Below are 22,856 nucleotides of genomic sequence, written 5' to 3'. Positions count from 1 at the left end.
GGTTGTAAGGAGTTAAATGCACAGCTAACAGACCACTGTTTTCACCCTCCACCCACCCCTTTTTTTTACATCTATGTAAGTTCTTTTTAAAAAACATGATGATATTGACCAGTCATTTGAATTTTTAAAGAAATAATTGAAACTGATATGGAGACCCAATAAGTAACCCTCACTCTTTTGAAATCCTGGAAGTAGCTAGAGACATTCAAGTCCAAACATTACGGTCTCCCCAAAGCTACATATTTAGAGATAATATTTTTTAGAACTTCTTTGGATTTCACCAGAGGTTATATATTATGGCTTTTCCTGCCTCCAATATTTATGGATAATCCTTTTCTTTGCTAATAGATGTTTGAAATAAGAGATTGGAAGGAATCTTCATATTTTTTTTCATCTTTGAAGTATGCACAGAACAAAGGCCAAAGCACAATATATTCATCAGAAAATGAAGAGTTCACGCTGGTATTTTATAGAAGGTTATCTTCAGGAGTACTGGGGTAGTGAGTCTTGAAGCTGGTAATTGAGAAAGTGTGTTTATATGGAAATAGAAGGGTCCTGGGAAGTTAGACCAAGCCCAGTATCACCCGGGCTCACAAATGACTGGTGGGCTGACATGGTGAAAGTGGTAATTTCAATATAGCATACTGTGAACTGTCAGTAGCTAGATGATGGACACCACTGTCCCAGACATGGTGGTCATGGTCAGGGGACTGACTCCCTGCAGGTGAAACAAGGAAAGGGATGCCAGGTCCAGGTCCTAGCTCACATTCAGAAATGTAAGAGATGTCAACCAGCCAAGATAATGTTCTGGTTGTTCTTACTTCTGAAGCAGCATGCTAACTTCCTTCCTACCCACCCACAACCCACAAAGACATTTGAAACTCAACTCAAAAATTTTAACGCTTTTTGGGGGAAAGAATTTTTTTTTTTAATCTCTGTGATAATCGGATTCAAAACACTGGATCCTTAATTAGGAAGATGCACCTGCCTACACATTTCAAGGATTTCCAAGGCCTCTCAAAGACCACCCACGGACCCAACTCCAGGGACTCTGAGTTTGGAACTCTTACTCTGGACTTCCTTAACTGCATTCATTAGCCTAGAAGTTTTCAAACTTTGCTCCATATTAAAAATCACCCGGACAACCTTTAAAACCCCAATGCTCGGGCCACACTCCATTTTCGATTAAATCAGAATCTCTGGGGTGGGACCATTCATACATGCATATGTTTTCAACTCTCTAGGTTTGAGAACCAAGTCACCGGTATATTTTTGGCACACAGTTGATCTAAGTGTTCCATGGTCATCGGCTGTTTTTAATCACTGCCGTCAAAAACAGCAGAACGGCGCCTGTCGCAGAAATAATTTACTTAGAATCATCTTAGAAAAAAGTAAGTAAATTTGGGTCAGGGGTGTGCATACCTCCGCAGCGGTTCCTCTGGGTCAATAAGCTGCTGCAATTTCTTCAGCCAACGCCAAGGGGCACCCTCTCCCTCCTCGCTCTACTTGGAACGCCTTCCCAGTTCCGATCGCACAAAGAGCCCGGCCTCCTCCCGGGTGACATCACAAAAGGCCGATTCCCCCGCCCCTTCGGCGCCACCACGTGTGTCCCCGCGCCCCGCGGCCACCCGACTCAGTCCCTCGCCGGCCGGTCTGGGCAGCGGTGGAGGGTGGTTGGCAGTGGCTGGAGGCTTCGCTATGGGAAGTTGTTCCTTTGCTCTCTCGCGCCCAGCCCTCCTCCCTGGTTCTCCGCAGCCGCTGTCGGAGGAGAGCACAGGGAGGCGCGGGCTGCAGCGGCCGCTGCTTCTCCCCGCCCGGGCGGCCGCGCCGCTGGGCAGGTGCTGAGCGCCCCCGGAGCCTCCCTCGCCGCCTCCCTCCTTGCCCGGCTGCCCGGCTGCCGCAGTGCACATGGGGTGTTGGAGGTAGATGGGCTCCCGGCCCGGGAGGCGGCGGTGGATGCGGCGCTGGGCAGGAGCAGCCGCCGACTCCAGCTGCCAGGGGGCCACGCGCCCCGGGCGCCCCTGCGAGCCCCGGGCTCAGCCATGGGGACCTCCGCGAGCAGCAGCACCGCCCTCGCCTCCTGCAGCCGCGTCGCCGGAGCTACGATGATCGCGGGCTCTCTTCTCCTGGTGAGCGCGCTGGGCGCCGCTCTTCGGGAGCGGGGCTGGTCCCCGGGCGGGGGCTGCGGGGAGGCGAGGGGTCGGCCCGGCTGGGTGGGGAGGGAGGGGGGCTTGCAAGCAGGGGAAGGTACCGGGTCGTTTGGGGGAGCCACCAGGCTCAGCCGGGACTCTGGAACGAAGGCGAACTGTTTTCCTCGCAGTCTGGCTGCGCTGGAGGAGGCGCTAGAGGTGGCCACCCGGCTTCCTGCGCATTTCAGGGCTTTCCCCCCTACTCGGACCCCTGGTGCCCCGACCCCTCTCCGCACACGCCCCCGCCCCCCCCCCCCCGCCAGCCACCGGCTGCTGCCCGCTCCGCGTGGTGTGGGGCCGGAGCTGCTGTGCCGGGCGGCGAGGGCTGGCGGCGGCGGCCGCTTTGTTGCAGCTGCAGTGTCATGTCGGGATGCTACCGCAGTGGGAGAGCGGTACCCGTGCGCGCCGGCCGCTGGAGACCCGGGTGCGTCCGCGCGGTGCATTCCCGAGCAGGGCGCAAAGCCCCTCCCCCACCTCGCCTCCTTGGCTCGGGTGGGTCCCAGTTTCTGCACGCCAAAAAAAAGAACCCTTAGTTAGACCCACTCTCAGGCGCCTCCAAAGCGCCGGCTCCCAGCCAGCCAGCACGCTGGCACTGGAGTGGGGGGAGGGGGAGAGGGATCCACATAAAGGAAGATGAATTTCTCCAGTCTTTCCTATCCCTCGTTTACCTGTGGCCAGGCAGGTGACCCTGCAAAGTGGAGCAGGTTCCTTCTTCAGCACTCAAGCTGCATTCAGCTCCAAGGCGTGTCCTATACCTCTCCCCCCCCCCCCGCCCCTTACCTGGTCAAAGCCTGAAACCATCCTTGACCCAGAACTTATCCCCAACTTCCCACAGATCACTTCCCCTTTCCAAAAGTTAAAGGGGAGGGGCCGAGTTACGTGGAAGAAAATTTATTTGAGATCAAACCCTTGAGCCACCATAAGCTTCCCATGACTATCTTTTTGTCTCTTCAGGGAGGACAGAGATTCTTAGCTGAAACCCAAACAAAAACAAAAGACAAGAGCCTATTTTCACGGCAGGGCTGTGTAAGGGAAAGGCAGGCTTGCTGTCTCCTTCCCAAAAAGGGCTTAATGCCTGGTCAGCCAAGATCTCTTAGATCCCAGGGCATTGCAGTTGCTATGGCCTGGGAATTCATCCTACAGACGCTCTGGTTCCCTGTGTGAGTGTGTTTTAACGGGGGAAAGAGAGACTAAAGAAAACTTTGGTGCTGTTAGCATTTATAATGAGGCAAGTCCCAGTCTCCTTTCAGAGAGTCTTTTCTGCCCATTTATAGTAATGGCAAAATCACGATCTATATCCTCCAAACAAGTGTGGGGGCTGCTGAGCAGTAAGGAGGGGGTCTCTTCCAGTAGTGAACCTGGATTGACAGTGTTGGTGTGTAGAGAAACCCATTTCAGTCCCTGGAACACTGACTCTAACATCAGTGGAGTTAAATCAATCCTTGAGTTTCCTCCTTCCATCTACTACTCTACCCCCCCCATGCCTGTCCCCTCCCTCCAACATATCTGATTATTACATGCCCCCCAGAGTCCATTCCTAGATTAAATCTTAAGTCAGTGTGATATTTCATTCATTTTACAATTGAACATGAGATAGGTGTTTCAAAGTAAGGTCTCCTTGTAATGAAAGTGTAGGTTGCTTTAACCAACTGAGAAAGAGCCCAGTTCCTTTTCTTAAATCATTAAGCTCAGTTTATCTAAAAATTGTGCACTAGATTTGCAACTAAAGACCTGAGAATTTAAGTTTGGCTGTCTTTTAAAAAAATGAAATTTGTAATGGGGCTTAGAAGCAATCTCATGTTGTTAACTAAATAAGAGTCCTTCTTTTCCTGGTAACTAATAGAAAGGCTCTATTTCAGTCCATGGAATGACTTGGGGTTGACCCTGTTGCCCTGAAGGGTGACGGAGAGGGTGTACCAGGGATCACTAGGGATTTTGCTGTAACCCTGAACCAGGGTGGGGAGACAATGTCTTTTCTTCTTTTCTATCCCCAGTTGAAAGCTCCAGTCCTCAGGATAGACATTGCTCATGTATAAAATGATGCTCTCATGATATTAGTATAAGGATTATTTATCCCATTGGGATTCTTAGCCATGTGAAAATGACAGACACCAGGCACTGGAGCCCAGCTAAGCATGGCAGGTGCTTAGAACACTACGGGTGGGGCGGGTGGGGGGTGGGAAGTGGGGAAGTTAGTGCCCCACCCATATATTACAGTTAGATTAAAAAAGAATAAATTCATTAAAATGTCCTGTTTATTATGGCTTTCAGTTACTCTCATTTTTCTAGTATCTTCCTTTTTGTGACAATATTTGTTATTGTCATCATTTTTGGCACTTTTTTTTCCTTATGATGACCGACTTTCATATGGCTTTAATAAGCTTAAAAAATACGATACCTAACATACAATGTCATGTATATTTATATATATATAAAAATTACTATGTGTCAGATGCTTTATATACAGTATCTCATTTACTCCCAACAACTCTGTGAAGCAGGAAGGTGTTATCTCCAATTTACAGATGAGAAGATGTAGGCTGGGCAAACTTCATTGGTTCGTTCCCGGACACACAACTCGCCACTGATGGTGCTCGGGCCAGGACCTGGGAGCGCCTGACTCCTCAGCTCATGCCCTTGCTCCCTCCTGTGCCACATTACCTATTTCACAACTCCAAATTGCTAGACTATGAAATGTAGCAACAGTGAAGGCTCACTGGAGCGAAGTTGAGACTGGTGGTTTGGTTTGTTGCAGAACATTAGAATTACATGCGTGCCTTTGAAAGAAAGTGTTCTTGCTCCTTGTACTTCTGTTTCTGATGAGTTGGGGTGTCTGCATGATACTGGGAAGTAAACCACAAACGGAAAGATAAAATGTTATGTGTTCCAGGCCAAAAGTCTGGAGGGAAGATAAGGGAAGCCTTTAAGTTTGTGCCAGTGTTAAGAAATGCCCTAGAAGGGCTTGTCCAGCGCGACAGGACACTCTCAGAGATGTCTTTTGCCCTCAGGGAGCTTGCTTTGCCTGGACCCATAGAGTGGTGGCAATGAGGCAGTCAGAAGAGAAGGGAACCATGATGGATAAGGTTCCATGTTCGCAAACCTACACCGAGCACCCGCTCTGAGAGGGGCACTGTACTAGGCAGTGGGAACCCAGGGATGAATTAGGATTTCGATCTTGCCCCACAGGCACAGTTTTGATGGTACATAAAACGTACTTGGCTATCAGTAGTGACGGTTGGGTTTCATGAGCAGACATGGAATCAGTGGATGAATGTATTCAAAGTAATACACAAAATGTGGTTGATGTTAAAATCTTTAAAGTACTTAAGTTAACTTTGGGCTAGTATAGTCGGTTTGAAAGCCAGCAGAAGAAAAACCTTCCCGAGTCTCAGAATAACATGCATTAGCATTGGTGGGGAAAGCCACTTATGCTCAGAATCGGGAGGGCAGACGTGTCCTGGAATTGCAGGATTTCTGACTTATCGCATGAATCTCCGATCCCTGTTGTCAAATGTATAGTAGAGGATCAAGCTTTCTCCATCTGAACTGTTTCTAAAGGCATATGGCTGAATCCGCCTTTAGGTTCAGCCCAAAACAAACAGACAGACAGACCTCCAGTATAAATAAAATACACAAGCAAACCACATCAGCAAGAAAAGAAAATTCCTTGTGATGGAATGTATACTATACTACCTTACATTGAGGAAAAAACCCGAGACTAAATAGACGTAGATCCACCAACCAGCTAAAGGACATATTTTAGTGTGGCTACATTTGCACAAAGGCTACCAAGCTGGATGTGGTTCCAACAGTTAATGCCCCATTTTCCAGGACAGGTTGCAGAAGGCGCCTTCTCCAGGTGCGCCTGATTGGATAGAGGCGAGGAGGCGTGGCCTAAGTAACAGGTGGTCTGTGTATTCTGTCCATTCGTAGATCAGAATGTGGAGACATCACACTTGAACTGCACCTTTGACTCCATCTGTGAAGATGAGGGGTAAAACTTCTTTGGTGACTCCGTAGACAAGCTGCAAATTGGCTTAGTACTCCGCCAGCCGTTCATAAAGCATACTTGGCTTAAGGAAACTTGATTGGTTGATTGACGGATTGGTGCTGGGAAATGGTCAGATGCATCGCCGGCTATTCAGGAGCCAGTATGAACTGAGTGACTTTTTACTGCATAAGCGACAGTGTCTCTTTTCCAGTAAGCGCTAAACGCTGTTGGCCTTCTTCCCCCAAACAGGCCTGGCAAATTCTGGGGAGGTCGGGTCACTGGCAACTTCCTGGAAAACTGGGATGCTTGCTCTTCTGTGACAGGAGGAGCCCAGGGTATGTCATCGCCTTTGGGCATGTGCCCGATGACCATTTGAAGCTGATTCGGTCTGGACCATCAGGCGCAGATACGTGTATTTGATGGAATGAAAACAGAAGCCTTAATAGGAGTCAGCTTGTTCCCCCAAATTGAATCCCAGTTTAGCGTGAGGACACTGGGCTTTGTTGCTGTTGGGATAGTGGCTATTGAGCTTTGATTTTTTTTTTTTTTTTTTTAAGGAATGGGGGTGGGCAAATCATGAATAGATACGGGCCTTGTCCCAGTGTTTGTATTTGTCAAATACCAAAAAATAAACAAGAATCCTAAATTGGCTTGTATGCTGCCATCTGGCTTTCCTACCAGCTCCCATTTCCAGCCCTAGTCCAGGGGCCGGGCAGAGGTTATAACCAGGCAGGGAGGCACTCGGCAGATGTCAGGGAGTGTGTGCTCACCTCGGCTGCAGAGAGGTGGGGTGCGGTGATATTCAGGCTGTTGATTCAAAGCTTATATTGAGGCTGTTGAGCTCATTCTTCTCGAGAGGTGGAAAGTCCACCAGGAATGGTTCATTCTTCCTGGATTCTGGCTATCTGGATTTTTTTTTTCCCACAGATGTCAGCACATGGCCTTGTAGAGACAGATGCTTGCAGTGGTGGGAAAGTTTGCTCAGAGGGACCTCAGGTGGGGTGGGGCTGGGCCTGGTAAGGTGAGGAGTCAGGGTACTGAGCTATATGTAGCCCCATCTCCTCTTTAGAAGATTGGAAAATTATGCCTAAGGCTTTGTTCTAAAGAACAAAACCAAAACAACAAAAAAGGAGAGGGGGCTCCGTAAGCGAAGTCCTAGTAAAGGCTCATTCTCTGATCTTTACACAATTTTCCCATTGCTCTTCTGCCACCAGAAGGGCTTGGCGGACCAGCTGCTTGGAGCTGTATGCAGGTCTGTTTTGGGAGAAGAAACATGAGTTTAATGGATTTAGGAGGGAGGAGAGGAGTGAGTCCGTGTGTCCTGGTATCACATGAGAGCCGCTGTGGATTCAAGAGGGCTTCAGCACTGAGAGCCCAGAGGGGAGGAATATTAATGGCTGTTAATATTAATCATTTATATTGAATTACTAAACTCCTATTTACTGAGTACTTACCACTGACATTGTGTTGAATGCCTTCTACAAATGATCTCAGTAAGTCTTTCAAGTCCATGATGTAGTAGCCTTCGCCCCATTTTATAGATGAGGGCTTGAGGTGTAAGAGAAGTTATGGTCGAGCATTTGGCAGCTTCCAGAGAGAGGATTCATTCACACATTTAGGTCCGAATGGCTTGATACACACTGCTTTTTTTCTGCCAAGTTGGGGTAGGGGACAGATAACCTCAATTTACTGGAATTTTGTCTCTTTTTATTTATTTATTTTTTAAGATTTTATTTGTGTATTTGAGAGAGAGTGAGAGAGAGAGAGCGAGGACAAGAGGGGGGAGGAGCAGAGGGAGAGGGAGAAGCAGACGCAGGGAGCCCGATGCGGGGCTCCATCCCCGGGGTTCAGGGATCATGACCTGAGCCCAAGGCAGATGCTTAACTGACTGAGCCACCCAGGCGCCCCTGGAATTTTGTTTCTTGTTAAGGGAATGGTTCTACCTGAGAGCTGAACATTCCCTTTTTCCCCGGGAAGCAGGTCGGCTCCACGATGGCGCTTGGAAGTTTAGCCAGAGGAGCCGATTATAAAGTGAGAGCAACCTGTGTGTGTGGATTGAAAGCCGAGGGTGTGGAGGCCCTGGCAAGCATTTTCCTATGGTGTGCCTCTGACGGGCGATGGTGCCATGGTTAAGATGGAAAGATACTCTTGCAAATTGAAATGTTAAAAATAGGGAATGGATGCCTGCTTTCCTGCTAGTCGGGTCATTCTGAAAAATATTTGCTTAGTGAGTAACAGTGTGACATGGGTTCTGCTTAGCAAGGAGTTTTCACTCACTTCTCCTGAGAACTTGAGGACCAGGGTCGGGTTTTCTTTGCTGCCAGCCTGATTATTTGTATAGGATTAGTGCAAAGGTTTGCCTCATCTGTTATTAGTCTTTACTTTGTTAATTTTTTGGGTCTCATAGAAACTGGTCTAACGTCCCGATTTGCATGGCCCCCTAAGTCATGTTTTTGTGTGCGGTTTATCCCACTCACTTTTTATTTTATTTTTTTAATTTTTTTATTTTTTTTAAAGATTTTATTTATTTATTTGACAGAGAGAGAGACTGCGAGAGAGGGAACACACACAGGGGGAGTGGGAGAGGGAGAAGCAGGCTTCCCGCTGAACAGGGAGCCCCATGCGGGGCTCGATCCCAGGACCCTGGGATCATGACCTGAGCCGAAGGCAGACGCTTAACGACTGAGCCACCCAGGCGCCCCTATCCCACTCACTTTTTAACATTCTCGTAAGCAGGCTTTTAAACTTGCCTCTTCCTAGATTGCAGATGCTGAGTAGACTAAAGAAAGGCAAAGAGTGAGAAGAAATTTAATCACTGGTTCTGGGAAAGAGGATGGAATTCTGCTTTCCCAAAGAACTCATGAGACGAGACCATTATTTGACTTCATCCTAGGTATGGCCAGGTCAGCATAACCAGGATTAAGAGAAATGGGGGGCAGGGGATGGAGAAGATTCAAAGGCACATGGTGACAGGTTTCCAGAATAATTTAACTGGTTATTATTCACTCCTTGCTCTTCCTTTACTTCTGGGAGTCCATGGCCCCTCTCTCCTCTTTGTTTGAATCTTCTGTATTTGGTCCAGGAAAAAATACCAAATTAGACAAGGTTTGAGTGTGCTTCATTCCTCATTTTGAATGCTAGGGCCAATGTTGTTATCCCCACTTCAGCTTCTTAAAGACAACATACAATGTGCTATTCATCTTTGTGCTTTTGGCTTGATGCCCTGACACATAGTAGTTAAGCAATAAATGATTGTTGAATGAATTCCAGAAGGATTTGCTCTAAACTAACTTCATTCATTCTAGACAGGTTAAAGGGTAGTTGGATCTTGAGCTACATCTCAATACTTTGAGCTACAGCTGAAGGGTATTTGAGTTATTAACAAAGAACATTTTAAACTCAGGCTAATTGCCAATGAGAAGAACCTAGTGGATATGAATTTCTCTTCCCAATTCATTTTTATTCTTTGACATTATACAAACATTTGTGTATAGTTAAAACTAATGTGTACATACTTGCTTGTATTCTGCTTTTCTTTATGTAGCTTTTTTATCTTACAGAGATATATTTACATTTTCATTCAGTTTAACAAATATTTCTGGTGCATTGCTAAATTATATTGCAAAATGTCAGGCATTGCAAAATGTTGGACTTTGGGTATATGATAGTAAAAGGCCACTCGTGATCCTTCGCTTTTGGAGTTAATAGTTTATCGAGGATGAGAGAAAAGGTGATGTTCTGGAAGAGCCGAAGGAAGAGTATACCAGTGAGAAGGGACAGCATGTACAGTGGGCTCAGAGAGTAGAAAGAAGGCCATTGCGGTTGGTGCTCAGGGAACAGGGGCAAAGGGAGTGTGGATTGAGGTTGCGAAGCCAGGTAGGGGCCAGATAAGACAAGCCCTTCAAAGGTCTGAACATGTCAGGATGTTGCTGGCCATACAGTTGTAGGCAAGGTTATAATATGGTTTTATTTTTTTATTTTTTTAAAGATTTTATTTATTTATTTGACACGCAGAGAGAGAAGCAGGGGGACAGTCAGGCAGAGGGAGAAGAAGCAGGTTCCCCGCTGAGCAAGGAGCCCGATGCGGGACTCAATCCCACGACCCTGGGATCATGACCTGAGCCGAAGGCAGACGCTTAATGACGGAGCCACCCAGGCACCCCTATAATATGGTTTTAATGAGATTTTTTTTTTTAAAGATCACTCTGGCAGTTCTGTGGAGAATGGATTGGAAAGAGGAAGTGGAGATGCTGGAGGCCAGTTGGATTCTTTTGTAGTTAGCTCAGGGTGGGGTGGGGGAGATGATGGTTCTGGGGGGGGGGTGGCTGTGAAGACAGGGATGACTAGATAGATTTTAAAGATTTTGAAGGTCTACTGCCAGTGAGACGTGAGAGGGCAGGAGTCGAAGGAAAGCACGACCGCTTTCACTTGGTCATCAAGGCTGACTCCCTGGTTCCTGAGCTGAGTCTTTGGTGGTCTCATTACTTTGAAGGGCAAAGCTGGGGGAAGGGTGGGTGGGCGTGGGGACCCCAAAATTTGGGTGCGTGTTAGTAAGTTTGAGGTGCCTGTGATTCCTGCAGTTCAAGCTTCGGGCCTGCCATGCCCCTGTCCTCCCCGGGTTGGCTGTGGGTGGAGCCATCCTGCTGTTGTCTGTCGCTTGGGTTGTTGTCATTGTTCTGCAAGCCAGCAGCACTGATGAAGTTGTCTCTGTACAGATCAGTTGCTCTTTTTCCTTTTGGGTTGTTCCCAGAAGTGAGGTATATTTGGGGTATATTGCCCAAAGTGGATTGCTGGGTCACAGGAAAGGAATGAATGGTTTTATGGGTGTAGCAGCACATTGCCAGCTTGTCTTTAGAAAGACTGAATTAATTTAGAGTGCCACCAGGAACTCTAAAAGTGCCTTCTACCCCACAAGGCTGCCAACACTGGAGTTTATCATTTTCATTTATTTGTGCTGCTTTAATATAGATAGGTAAGGGTCCTTGGTTGTGCACACGTACATTTCAGGAGTTGCTAGGGATGTCATAAGTTTATCCATGTGATAATTACCTTTGTAATTACTCATGTCGTCCTCTGACTCAACTATCGAGTGGAATTTATGTTAACCTCATTTACATAAATTCAATTCTTTACATTTTTGGTGATAAGCTTTTATTAGCTGTGTATGACACACATTTTTTTTTAAAGTATGTTCCATGCCCAGCGTGGAGCCCAACATGGAGCTTAAACTCACAACCCTGAGATCGAGACCTGAGCTGAAATCAAGAGTCGGACATTTAACCGACCCAGGCGCCCCTGGCATACATTTTTATACTCTACTTTTAATATTACATTTAATATCAAAAATTTAGGTTAACATTCTTAAACCTCTTCTTTTTTGTGTCTGAGAGTATCCTTTGTTGCCATCGGTTCTGTTTTATAATCAGAAATTGATCTCTTTACCGATGGCCTAATTCCTGTTACTTGGAATTTTATATCTGATCTTTTTAATGTTGGGTTTGTTGACTTTTCTGGACATCAGCATCATGTTGGTGGTGGAAACTGCTTCTGCGGGTTCTGCAGGATGTTCATACATCTTGCGTGAGTAAAGGATTGTATGGCCAAATACTTTTGGGAGATGCCGGATTCAACAAAGTCACTGTTTTCTGCAGCCCCCCTGCTGGGCCTCCTGGAGCCATCAGCAGGCTAATATTAATTGTACCTCTTTGAGGGCTGCCATCAGGAGCATTTCCTCTACTTATAGTCCAGGGCTTGGTAAAGTTTATCTGTAAAGAGCTAGATAGTGGGGCGCCTGGGTGGCTCAGTCGTTAAGCGTTTGCCTTCAGCTGGGGTCATGATCCCAGGGTCCTGGGATCAAGCCCCGCATCAGGCTCCCTGCTCAGCGGGAAGCCTGCTTCTCCCTCTTCCACTCCCCCTGCTTGTATTCCCTCTCTCGCTGTGTCTCTCTCTGTCAAATAAATAAAATCTTTAAAAAAAAAAAAAAGAGCTAGATAGTATTTTCGGCTTTGCGGGCCTGGTGACCTCTGTGGAAACTACTCAACTCCGCCTTTGTACTTTAAATGCAGCTCTGGGCGGGGTACCTAAAAGAAGGGGCGTGGCTGCATTGCAGTAACACTACATTTGTGGACACTGAAATCTGAATTTCAAATTCCCACGTGTCACCAAATTTTATTCTTCGTTTGATTCCCACCCCCTGCTGCAACTTTTTTAAAACGTGAAAGTCGTTCTTCACCTGAGGGCTGTAAAAAAGCAGGCAACTGGCGGGAGTTTGTTCGAAGGTGTTTCATACACCGAGGTCCTCAGCATCCTGTGGCACTCGGTCAGGGAAACTCACTCTGGAAAGTGCTTGCTGAGATTCTGCTCCATTTGTCTAAAGTGCGCTTTATTAATAAGAAATCCTTTCTCCTCTCTGGTGCTTCCTCGTTTGCTACATATTGTTTGTATGTTAAGCCTTTTTTGAAGATTTTATTTATTTATTTATTTGAGAGAGAGAGATGTGGCAGGCGGAGCACAAGCGGACTCCAGGCTGAGTGCAGAGCCAGGCGCAGGGCTTGATCCCATGACCTGAGCCGAAATCAAGAGTCAGTCGGCTGACTGCGCCACCCAGGCGCCCTTGTTAAGTCTTTTTTGAAGTGTTGGTTGGCCCTTGTTTGTCTTTTAACTCATCGCCATGCAGTCTGTATGTTGTTTGCATTTTTTGTTTTGTAGAAGGCTCCAAGTCTAGTAGGGGATGTTTCAGGATGACAGCTTTTTAAAATCTGGAGTCTCTTGATACACTTCTCAGGAACTGGATATTTGCATTTTAATTGGGGTGTTTTAAAAGATTGTCTAATCCCCAGCGCCTGCGTGGCTCAGTGGGTTAAGGGTCTGCCTTCGCCCAGGTCATGATCTCCAGGTCCTGGGATGGAGACTGGAGTTGGGCTCCCTGTTCAGTAGGGAGTCTGCTTCTCCCTCACTCTCTCTCAAATAAAAAAACTAATCTTAAAAAAAAAGATTGCCTAATCCCAAGGGAATGAAGCTAAACTACAGTAATACGCTAAGCAGGAGTGATCATTAAAATAACTAAACTATATGGGGGACTTGGGTCACGCATGTCCCACCTGCTTAATCTGTCTTAATAGTTCTGAAAACAATCTTAGGAGGGTAGGTATTACTATTATCTACACTGTACTGATGAGGAAACGGAGGACATGGGTTGGGTCACTAGCCAAGATCGCCCAGCTAGGATCTGGTAGAGCAGAGCCTGCTGAGCACACGCCAGGCTAAAATAGGTTTGGTTGATGCTTTCTTGGCGGAACTGCTGTGCTGGCTGGTGGTGTTAGTTTTGCCTTGGTTTATATGCAGATTCTATAAATTCTTAGTGAGCACAGAAGAGTATTTCCCCCTAAACCTTTAGCACTGTCTAGTTTATAACGTGGCTTCTCCATGTAGGTGGGGGTCCTAGCTTATAGAAGTAGCCGTGGGCATGGACGGAAGGCAATGAAGTCCGAGGTCCGAGGACTCAGTGCCAAGTGTCACCAAATTTTATTCTTCGTTTGATTCCCACCCCCTGCTCCTCTGCATTGCAGGTTCCAGGGAAGACAGCATCCGGGTTAAGTCGTGCCTGTTTTTTTCAATTTCCCAGTGTGCCCTGAGCTTGCCTCCTTCCTGTCCTGGAGTCAGCACATTCTAGCCTTGGCGTTCTTTATATTCTCCGGCATTAACAGCAGTCCCTGCTTTTGCCTTAGCAACAGAAGCCTTTTTTAAGTCAGGGAAGATGATAGGAAATGCAAGAGCTGACCAAATTTATATAACATACGTAGGAACAGTTCCGTTGGAGTTTTCCTTTTTATACCCTTCTTTTTTTCCCTTGGAATCTGGAGAACTCCCAGCAGTCAGGGTCTTGTTATTGTAAATTTAATGTAATTCTCAGAATAAATGGTCAGAAATTCTGGGGGTGCCTTGCCTGCCTGGCTTTTTTGCCTTTTGATCACCGGTTGGCATATTTTATGGTCACTGTCCTGGGAATAATTTGCTTGCCTTATCTTTGTTATAATATCACGGTAACTGAGATCCCTCTTAAAATATTAGTTTTATGCACCATTAAACATTTTCTGTAGCAAAGTCACAGTCAGTCTTCCTGCTTGCCCATTATGAATAGACAAAAGTTTATCACTGCCTTGAGTTTACTCATTTTCCGTGAAAAATTATTGGAATTCGATACAGAACAAGAAGGGCATAAATGTGTTGTACTCATCAACTGCAGGGAGTTTTTTCCCCATTTGTTTGAAGGATGAGGTCATGGGATGAGAATCGTTAAAGATAAATAGGCATCAGCAATCTGACATGTGTTAGCACATCTGGGTGCTTCTTGTCTTCGGTCCCATCCCAATGCCCTAGAGGACAAATGACAACAGGACCGCTGTGACAAGGGCCACCACGGTGCATGTGGAAGACTTGGAGGCCTTTATAGTTGGTCATTTTAGAGCTACCTTTTCCTTCTTTTGAAATTTGCTTTGTCCTGGGGTTTACCTTTTGGTTACTCAACAAGTATTTATAGCCCTCCTATATCCTATACAGTTTGGGATGGTACACTGTTATTTGGTGGTTTATCTGTTAGTGTCGGTGAAATCAGTGTCCTGGATAAATGAAATTTTCTAAATAACTGAAGTTTAAACCAGGACGGAACATAAATGACTTCTGAAGAATAATCTCATTATACTTCTCACAATTCCAAATATCAAGTTAGTGTCATTTTTAATAAAATGAAGGGGGATGTTTTATTTTATTTTTTTATTTTTTATTTTAATGATTTCTTTTTTTTTTTTTAAGATTTTACTTATCTATTTGACAGAGAGAGACACAGCGAGAGAGGGAACACAAGCAGGGGGAGCGGGAGCGGGAGAAGCAAGCTTCCCACTGAGCAGGGATCCTGATGCGGGGCTCGATCCCAGGACCCTGGGATCATGGCCTGAGCCGAAGGCAGACAATTAACAACTGAGCCACCCAGGTGCCCCGAAGGGGGTTGTTTTAAATTCTTCATTACATGTGCTTGTCATCGTAAGCACCCTGCTGAGCATAATTCTTGTAAACCGGTTATGGTTCTGTTAAAACAGTGATGTGGCCTTAGGGTCTCTGGAGGGGAAACACATGTTTGGCCTTCTCCTGAAGGGTGCCAGGCAGCTTTATCCCTTTAATTATTACGGCTACACTGTGGAGGCTTTTTGGTTTTTCTCACACTTGCTCTAATACTTGTGCTCCAGCAACCTCTTCTACCATCACCCTTTAATTTGTTGCTTCTGATTATTTATGGTCTGCAAATCCATTCATTCAGTCAACAGACACCTGTGAGGTATATCATGAGTCGGGTACTGGCCTTGGGGACTTGGATAGCATCAGTATGTAAACTAGACTCTCTCCTTTGCCCTCACGGAGCTTGCGGTCCAGATGGGAAGACACACCACACCAATAAATGTACAATTCTAAAATTATGGTAGTCAAATAGGAAGACAAGGGAGGGGAGAATGTGAAACCTGTTTTGAGTTAGGAGGAGGAGGGCAGGGAGGATCTTTCCCTGGAAGAGTTTGCATTTCATCCTAAGTCCTTTGTGAAACCATTGAGTTTTAAGAGGGGATAAAAGGATCAGATTTGGTGTGTGAGTTGGAATGTGAGTAAGGGAAGCCAGGAACTCAATACTCATTGCTAGACTCTAGAGGAGGTCTGAGGGTTCCTGTGAATTGACTCCTGGTCCCGGCATTTTTTTGACATTTCTTTGGACTGCTCAGAGCAGGTATTGGCTGGCTTTTTTTCTGTAAAGGGCCAGATAGTAAATATTTTATATCTGTGGGCCATATGGTCTCTTTTGCAACTATCCAGCTCTGCCGTTATAGTGTGAAAGCTGCTATAGGCAATACCTAAATGAATGGCTGCATCCAATAAAACTTATTTACAAGAATAAGTGGCATGTGGGACTTTGTTTGCTGACCCCTGGCTCAGAGGCTGCTTTGTTTATGATTTCCATGGTCTTCATTATTGAGGTGGTTGAGCAAGGAAGGAAATGCAATCTACGCGGTTGTCCCTGGCCTTGAGCTGCTTATAATCATTATGGGAAGATAAATATATGCACCTACGAGGCCATCAACAAATATTACCAGCAAGATGTAATTAGGCACCGAAATGAAGAATAGAAACAGGAAATGTGATGAAGAGTTTGCTCATCTGCTTGGAATCTGGGTGTCTTAGGAGTAATTGTAAAGCCTTCATGGAGAAGGTGCAACTGGACCAATAGTCGCAGACACCTTGAAGGGTAGAGTTCAATGTGACCTAGTCCAACATACTAATTTTACACGCAAGTAAGACAAGGTCCAACTGATCCTTTTTTTTTTTTTTTTTTAGATTTTATTTATTTATTTGACAGAGAGAGACAGCGAGAGAGGGAACACAAGCAGGGGGAGTGGGAGAGGGAGAAGCAGGCTTCCTGCTGAGCAGGGAGCCCGATGCGGGGCTCGATCCCGGGACCCTGGGATCATGACCTGAGCCGAAGGCAGATGCTTAACGACTGAGCCACCCAGGTGCCCCCAAGGTCCAACTGATCTTAAGGCTGATCAAAACTGGACAAAAACACGTCTTTTGTTTTCTAAATCTTTGCCCAAGTATTCTTTCTTATTCAGGTCTGGTCCTCCCACAGGCTGAGAATACTTATATAGTAGATTCATATTAATAGGGAGGAGGGGTGTGAGTGAGAGCTTCCAAGTTATGGGTTATACATTTGGGTTTTATACATTTTGTAGGGAACATTTTTAAAAAAAGATTTTTATTTATTTGAGAGAGAGAGCAGGGGGAGGAGCAGAGGGAGAGGGACAAGCAGATTCTGTGCTGAGCATGGAGCCCGACGTGGGGCTCGATCTCACGACTCTGAGATCATGACCTGAGCTGAAATCAAGAGTTGGACACTTAACCGACTGAGCCTGGGAACATTCTTAAATATTGTTTTTTGAACTTGATTCCCCCCCCCAACAGCCCATTGCTTCACCCCCAGAACTGTCTTTGGGGAGGACGTATACATCATTTTAATTTTCTTAGAAACCAGAGGCTTGCCACCAGGCTAGTAGGAAAAGTTCTAGTTTTAGACCAGGCTTCAGGCAACTAAAAGCCTTTAGGAAAATAGCTTCTCAGGTGCCACCCGTGTCTCTGTTAAGAGAAAGGGATGTTGCCACCTCTTCTCTTCAGGAGAGTTTCGGTGATGATGAAGAGCCCAAGGAGCAGGTCCTCCAGCTTTGTAGCTCAGATGGGTTTTGCCATTAACTTTGGAATTGGAGTAGACCTTAGACGTAGGTCCCTCAAGTGCAGTGATTTTCAAACTTGTTTTAGGAGTAATCCTTTCTTCAAATGAATTCTTACTTGCCCCCCTCACCCTCCCTTAGCAAATTGGTAAATTGGAGCTGCTGTGTTTGAGGCAGAAATGGGGAGTTCGGAGCCCTACCTCTTGACCCTGCCATGGGCCCACAAGTGCACCCTCTCGGCTCGAGGGGTAGCCTCGAGAACGGTGTTCTGTCCTGTGCTCTCTTGAGTCCAATTTGAAGATGATTGATTTTTTTCCTCTTTCTCCTTCCATAGGTAATCATTCAGCAAATCTAGCTCCCCTGACTTCTCAAATCTGTTGCTGTCTTCTCTTTCCATGGCCACCCCCTTCATCCAAGCTGCCCCTGACTTTCACCTTCTAAGTGGCGTTTTCCATCCCCTCCCCTCCAACCACTTTCACCTTCTGCTCTGCTGCCAGTTAACTTTTTTATTCACAACTGTGTTTATATATCTCTTCTCCTCCACCCCCCTATATAAAGGAAGAGTGACTTTTGGGTTTGGATTTCCAAAATTTTGGATTTGGGATTAGGATCAAAATGTGGAGCCTCTCCACATTTAACTATGTGGTCACTGTGTTGCATTTGAGGGAGAGCCACATAAGCTTTTTAGTTCCTGAGCTGAGTTTCATTCTGCTTCAGATATTTTCTGTGGGGCTCCCTCTGCCTAACCCGCCGTCCCTTCCCCCTGCCCAGAATTACATTCGCTTCTCTGTCCTTGAGAACGACTCTAAACACTTCTGTAACGTCCCTCAGCTGGGAAGCACCTGCTAACCTCCCCCTCACAGGACTCTTGTGTTTCTCCCCATCAGTAATCTCAATTCTAATTAAGTAATTCCTGATGTAATTAGGTGTTTCTGTCTGTCCTGCTTTAGAAGGTGTACTCCATGGGGCTGGAATAGAGTTCACAAGGTTCTGTTGTCAGCCTGTGGCATAGTGCCTTGCATACACGTAGTAGGTCTTCAATAAATATTTGCCCAGTGCATTCGTAATGCCTAGTTTTTGCACAAATCTCCTTTCTAGTGTTCAGTCCGGGTGAGCTGCTGAGGCATCATTGTTAACTCTGTGTAGGAGCTGGAATTGCCTCCTGCAACATGTGGTAATGAAAGGTCCATTTATAGAGCCACCTTGTCTAAAGTGGGTTACTTCGTATGATGCAGTTAAAGAGCCCTGGGCTTTGCTTTAGTTAGAAACTTGATCGGTTATTTTCAATGAACCAAGAACTGAAAAATCTGCTTAATGAGTGGGGAAGAGTGTGGGTGCCGTGGGATTTGGAGGCGGGTTTTGTGTGCCGCTGGGGGACCTCTGGTAATTTGGTAGTCAGGGGGCTGATGGATCCCCAACAAGGGTGTGCCCTGTGGAGAGAAGTGAAGCTGTAGGAAGACAAGCCCCAGCCTTATGCCTGGATGTGCGCATGCACACACACGCACACGCACATGCACGCACGCATGCGCGCGCACACACCGCTCTTCGCCACCACCCTGTGCTCGGGGTATGTGCCTGGCTGACTGCCCAGCCTCCCTGCACAGGTAGGGGGCCAGACTCAGAGCCCACGGCACAGCAGGGTGATGTTTGTTCCTGACCACCGCCCTCTGGCCAGATCTCCTGTTGCCTTCTCTGCTTTTAACTCGTTTGCACAAGTATAATCTGCCATGGAGGTTATTTATACATCTTTCAAATTCTAGAACCCCGTGGCCATCTAAAAGTGCTTTTGCACTTAGAAACTAGACGTAAAGGAACTCGGAGAAATACAGAGCAGAGGCGCTTTTGCGACCTCTTGGGTGGCTCCTTGGCGTCAAGCAGACTGGGAGGAGATTTGTCCTCAGATACGTGCTGAATGGAACCTGGGCTCCAGGCGATGGGGGTGGCTTTCTGCCTTCCATCTAATACACCTGCCAGGCGCAGAAGAGGGTGGCTGGGCTCATTTTGCAAATAGAAGGACCAAGATAAGGGAAGAAAGCCAGAAAGTGAAAAGGTGAGATAGTGCAGAATTTACCATTATCAAGCAGGAGATTTCTTTTTCTTCGGTCCAAGATACCATTAAGTTTCTTACTGAGAAAAATCCACCGCTAGCCTTTTTTTGTGTGTCTCACATTAAGGAAAAGATGAATAGATTCTCACAAGCCAGAAATTTGTTTTTAGTATTGTTGTTTAACTGGAGGCAGCTCTAGGATCGGGTAAGGGACTTTAAGGGAGATACTTTTGATTCAGATCGTTGAATTTTAAGGTGGAGGGGAACTGAATCTTGGGTTAACTTTCAAGGTGCTAAGGAGACAGGAACTCTGATCAATTTTTGAAGAAATTCTGGTTTTATTCTCTTAGTTCCTGGTACTAATTTAGAAGGAACTTGCCCTGATGGGTATCTGGTAGTATGGGACGGCCACTATTTTCTTTACACATAGCCGTTCTCCATTTTGTAGAAGGCCGTGGAAACTTCATCCTTGGAACCTCTCAATCTTCATTCATGCAGAAAAGCTCTCTCCGTATTCATTCTTAAACATTTTCCCACTGCTCTCCAAAAGGACCTCAGGATTTACTACCACAAATATAATTTCCTTTCTCCCAAGTTTCCAGTCTGGAAGGTAGTATAAAATCCTGTCTAGCTGGGTGAGGTTTCTGTCCTATGAATTAAATTTACTTCTGTTGAGTCCCTGCTGGGCCCAGCTTTGTGCCTGGACTTCCTAGGTGTCTGCAGGTCCACGCTCCAGTGACCATGGCCTTTAGAGGCTGAGCGAACAGGATATACCTCTAAAAGCATCAACTCTGTTGTTTAAAGCAAATTAAGAATGCCAAGGGCCTGCCTCTGTTTTGAAAATAAAACAAAACCAAAACCAAAAGATGTTTGGCTTTTTGCATAGACAAAATCTTTGAAAAACCCCAGCATTATCAGTTAACTCCATGTGGGTAATCTGGTGCTCTAGCAGAAGCAGCTTGAACACATTCCATCCTATTTCTCAGCTTTGTCCTGGTACTAAGGGATGGCAACTTAACATTTGTGTCATGGGGAGGAAGACAGGCTATTCAGCAAGTTATTTTCTTCTTGCATTAGGATTTTTCACTTCTACACAGCATTTTAAAAAATTGTTTTTAAATTTGAGGAAAAAAAATTTTTTTTAAGTAAGCTCTACGTCCAACATGGGGCTTGAATTCATGACCCTGAGATCAAGGATCACATGCTCTACCAACTGATCCAGCCAGGCACCTCTATATAGCATTTTGAAAATGAACAACAAAGTGCTTACATGTTCATATTCTCAATTGATTTTTATAATCGATTTGAGCAGTACTGTCAGCTTCATTTGATAGACAGAAAAAAAGGAAGTTGAGGCAAAGGTCATGAAACAAAACCAAAGCTTTGTAGCTAGTAGGCCAGGCCCCAGGATGGAATCGGAGTCTTTCTTTCTACTGTGTCGCTCTAGTAGTGTTAAGAGGATGCAGTACTGGTCAGATCTTTAATGGGAATGATGGTGGTGGTGTTGGGATTGTTCCATCTTTTCTTCTCTGTTCCTGTGTAACCCCTTCTTGGTTTTTGTCCCTTTTTCCCTCCCCTTTTATTTCTTTCAGCTCGGATTCCTTAGCACCACCACTGCTCAGCCAGAACCGAAGGCCCCAAATCTCGTTGGCAAATACCGCCATGTTGACCGTGCCACCGGCCAGGTGCTAACCTGTGACAAGTGTCCGGCAGGAACCTATGTGTCTGAGCACTGTACCAACACGAGCCTGCGTGTCTGTAGCAGTTGCCCTGTGGGGACCTTTACCAGGCATGAGAATGGCATAGAGAAATGCCATGACTGTAGTCAGCCATGCCCATGGCCAATGGTTGAGAAATCACCTTGTGCTGCCTTGACTGACCGAGAATGTGCTTGCCCACCTGGCATGTTCCAGTTTAATGGTACCTGCGCCCCCCATACGGTGTGTCCCGTGGGTTGGGGTGTGCGGAAGAAAGGGACAGAGACCGAGGACGTGCGGTGTAAGCAGTGTGCTCGCGGTACCTTCTCTGATGTGCCTTCTAGTGTGATGAAATGCAAAGCATACACAGACTGTCTGAGTCAGAACCTGGTGGTGATCAAGCCGGGGACCAAGGAAGCAGACAATGTCTGTGGCACACTTCCGTCCTCCAGCCCGACCTCACCTGCCCCTGGCACAGCCATCTTTTCACACCCGGAGCACATGGAGTCCCATGAAGTCCCTTCCTCCACTTATGTTCCCAAAGGTAACTTAACCTCGTGTTATTTATTTGAAAAAGTCTTTGAGCCCAGTGGAACTACCAAAAATGGACTTGAACCAAGGATATTTTCTCCATTTTGTATATTCCAAAGTCACCCCTTGAAGAAGGGGCCTCCATTTTTGTGGCTAGTTTAATCTATCTTCTCTGGATATATTAGAAACATTTAGACTCAGATTTTCCATTAGGGGGGATCAAATATCTAAAAAACTAGGTCGCATCAAGCTTAAAAAGAAAGACTGAGAGAAATAAGGACAGTGCATGGCTTTATATAAGTCACTTCTTCAGGCCTTGGTTTCAGACTTGTCAAATACATGAGTGATTTAGATGTTCAAAGTTCCTTCCATATTCAAAGCTTTCCAACACGGAATCAATCCTGGATAGACACAGCCAGAAGGAAAGAAGGAAGGAAAAGAGGAGAAAATACCATTATCGCCTAGAAGGGAGGGGTAAATATTGGAACCAAGGTGGGGCATAAAAGGGGAAAGAAAGTTAGAACCTTTGGGAAATGAACAAGTTTGTAGCCTGTTGAAGATAACTGGCATTCCCATCTGGAAAATAGTAAGTTTAACTTTTTCAAACGATTTTAATTTTATTCCCTTCATCAAGTATCCTAGTTGTCCTCAGGGTTTGGGGGCCTCAGGCAGAATACAAAATTTATTCTTTATTTTCAGATCCTTTTTGATTAATTTTCTTGAGGTGATAGCCAACTTGAGTTGTGCTTTCTAACATACTCTTCATGTGTGATTACATTGGACCTTCATGATAACTCTATAAGGAGGGCCTTACGACCACCATTTTGAAATGAAGAAACAGGCTCAGAGAGCTCCAATGGCCTGTCCAGGTTTTCTCAGGGACTGATGCAATCCAGGTCCTGTCTCTTGGGACTTGAAATCCCTGGCTCTCACACTCCTTAGTGAAGACTGCTGTGGAAGCTTCTTTGAAGGAAGTCCACTAAGCCACCAGCCCAAAACTTATCTCTTAATAATAGATCCTGAAAAAGTCCTGCCTTGTTTTATTCACTGATTCATCTCACCAAAGCTTTCACTGGTCAGATTTGGATTTGAGTTTGAGCTCTTCTCCCTATCTTAGTCGTATTCTCAATTTTACCATTG

At 45.9% G+C, this 22,856-nt stretch overlaps 1 protein-coding gene across 1 annotated transcript in view; it reads left to right on the top strand.

The window, feature by feature from the left end:
- The first annotated feature begins 1,993 nt into the window (after positions 1 to 1,993).
- Positions 1,994 to 22,856, top strand: part of TNFRSF21 (TNF receptor superfamily member 21) — a 66,158-nt gene continuing 45,295 nt past the window's right edge. Inside the window, exons 1-2 of the mRNA XM_006727570.3 lie at positions 1,994 to 2,129; positions 21,081 to 21,729. Coding sequence (XP_006727633.1) covers positions 2,043 to 2,129; positions 21,081 to 21,729 — 736 coding nt within the window. The 5' untranslated portion in view covers positions 1,994 to 2,042. The remainder of the gene's footprint in view (positions 2,130 to 21,080; positions 21,730 to 22,856) is intronic.

Source organism: Leptonychotes weddellii, chromosome 8 (assembly GCF_054177405.1).
Source record: "Leptonychotes weddellii isolate Sample4059 chromosome 8, ASM5417740v2, whole genome shotgun sequence".
In the NCBI taxonomy this organism is placed as follows: Eukaryota; Metazoa; Chordata; class Mammalia; order Carnivora; family Phocidae; genus Leptonychotes; species Leptonychotes weddellii.
This window is presented reverse-complemented; position numbering and strand designations above follow the sequence as displayed.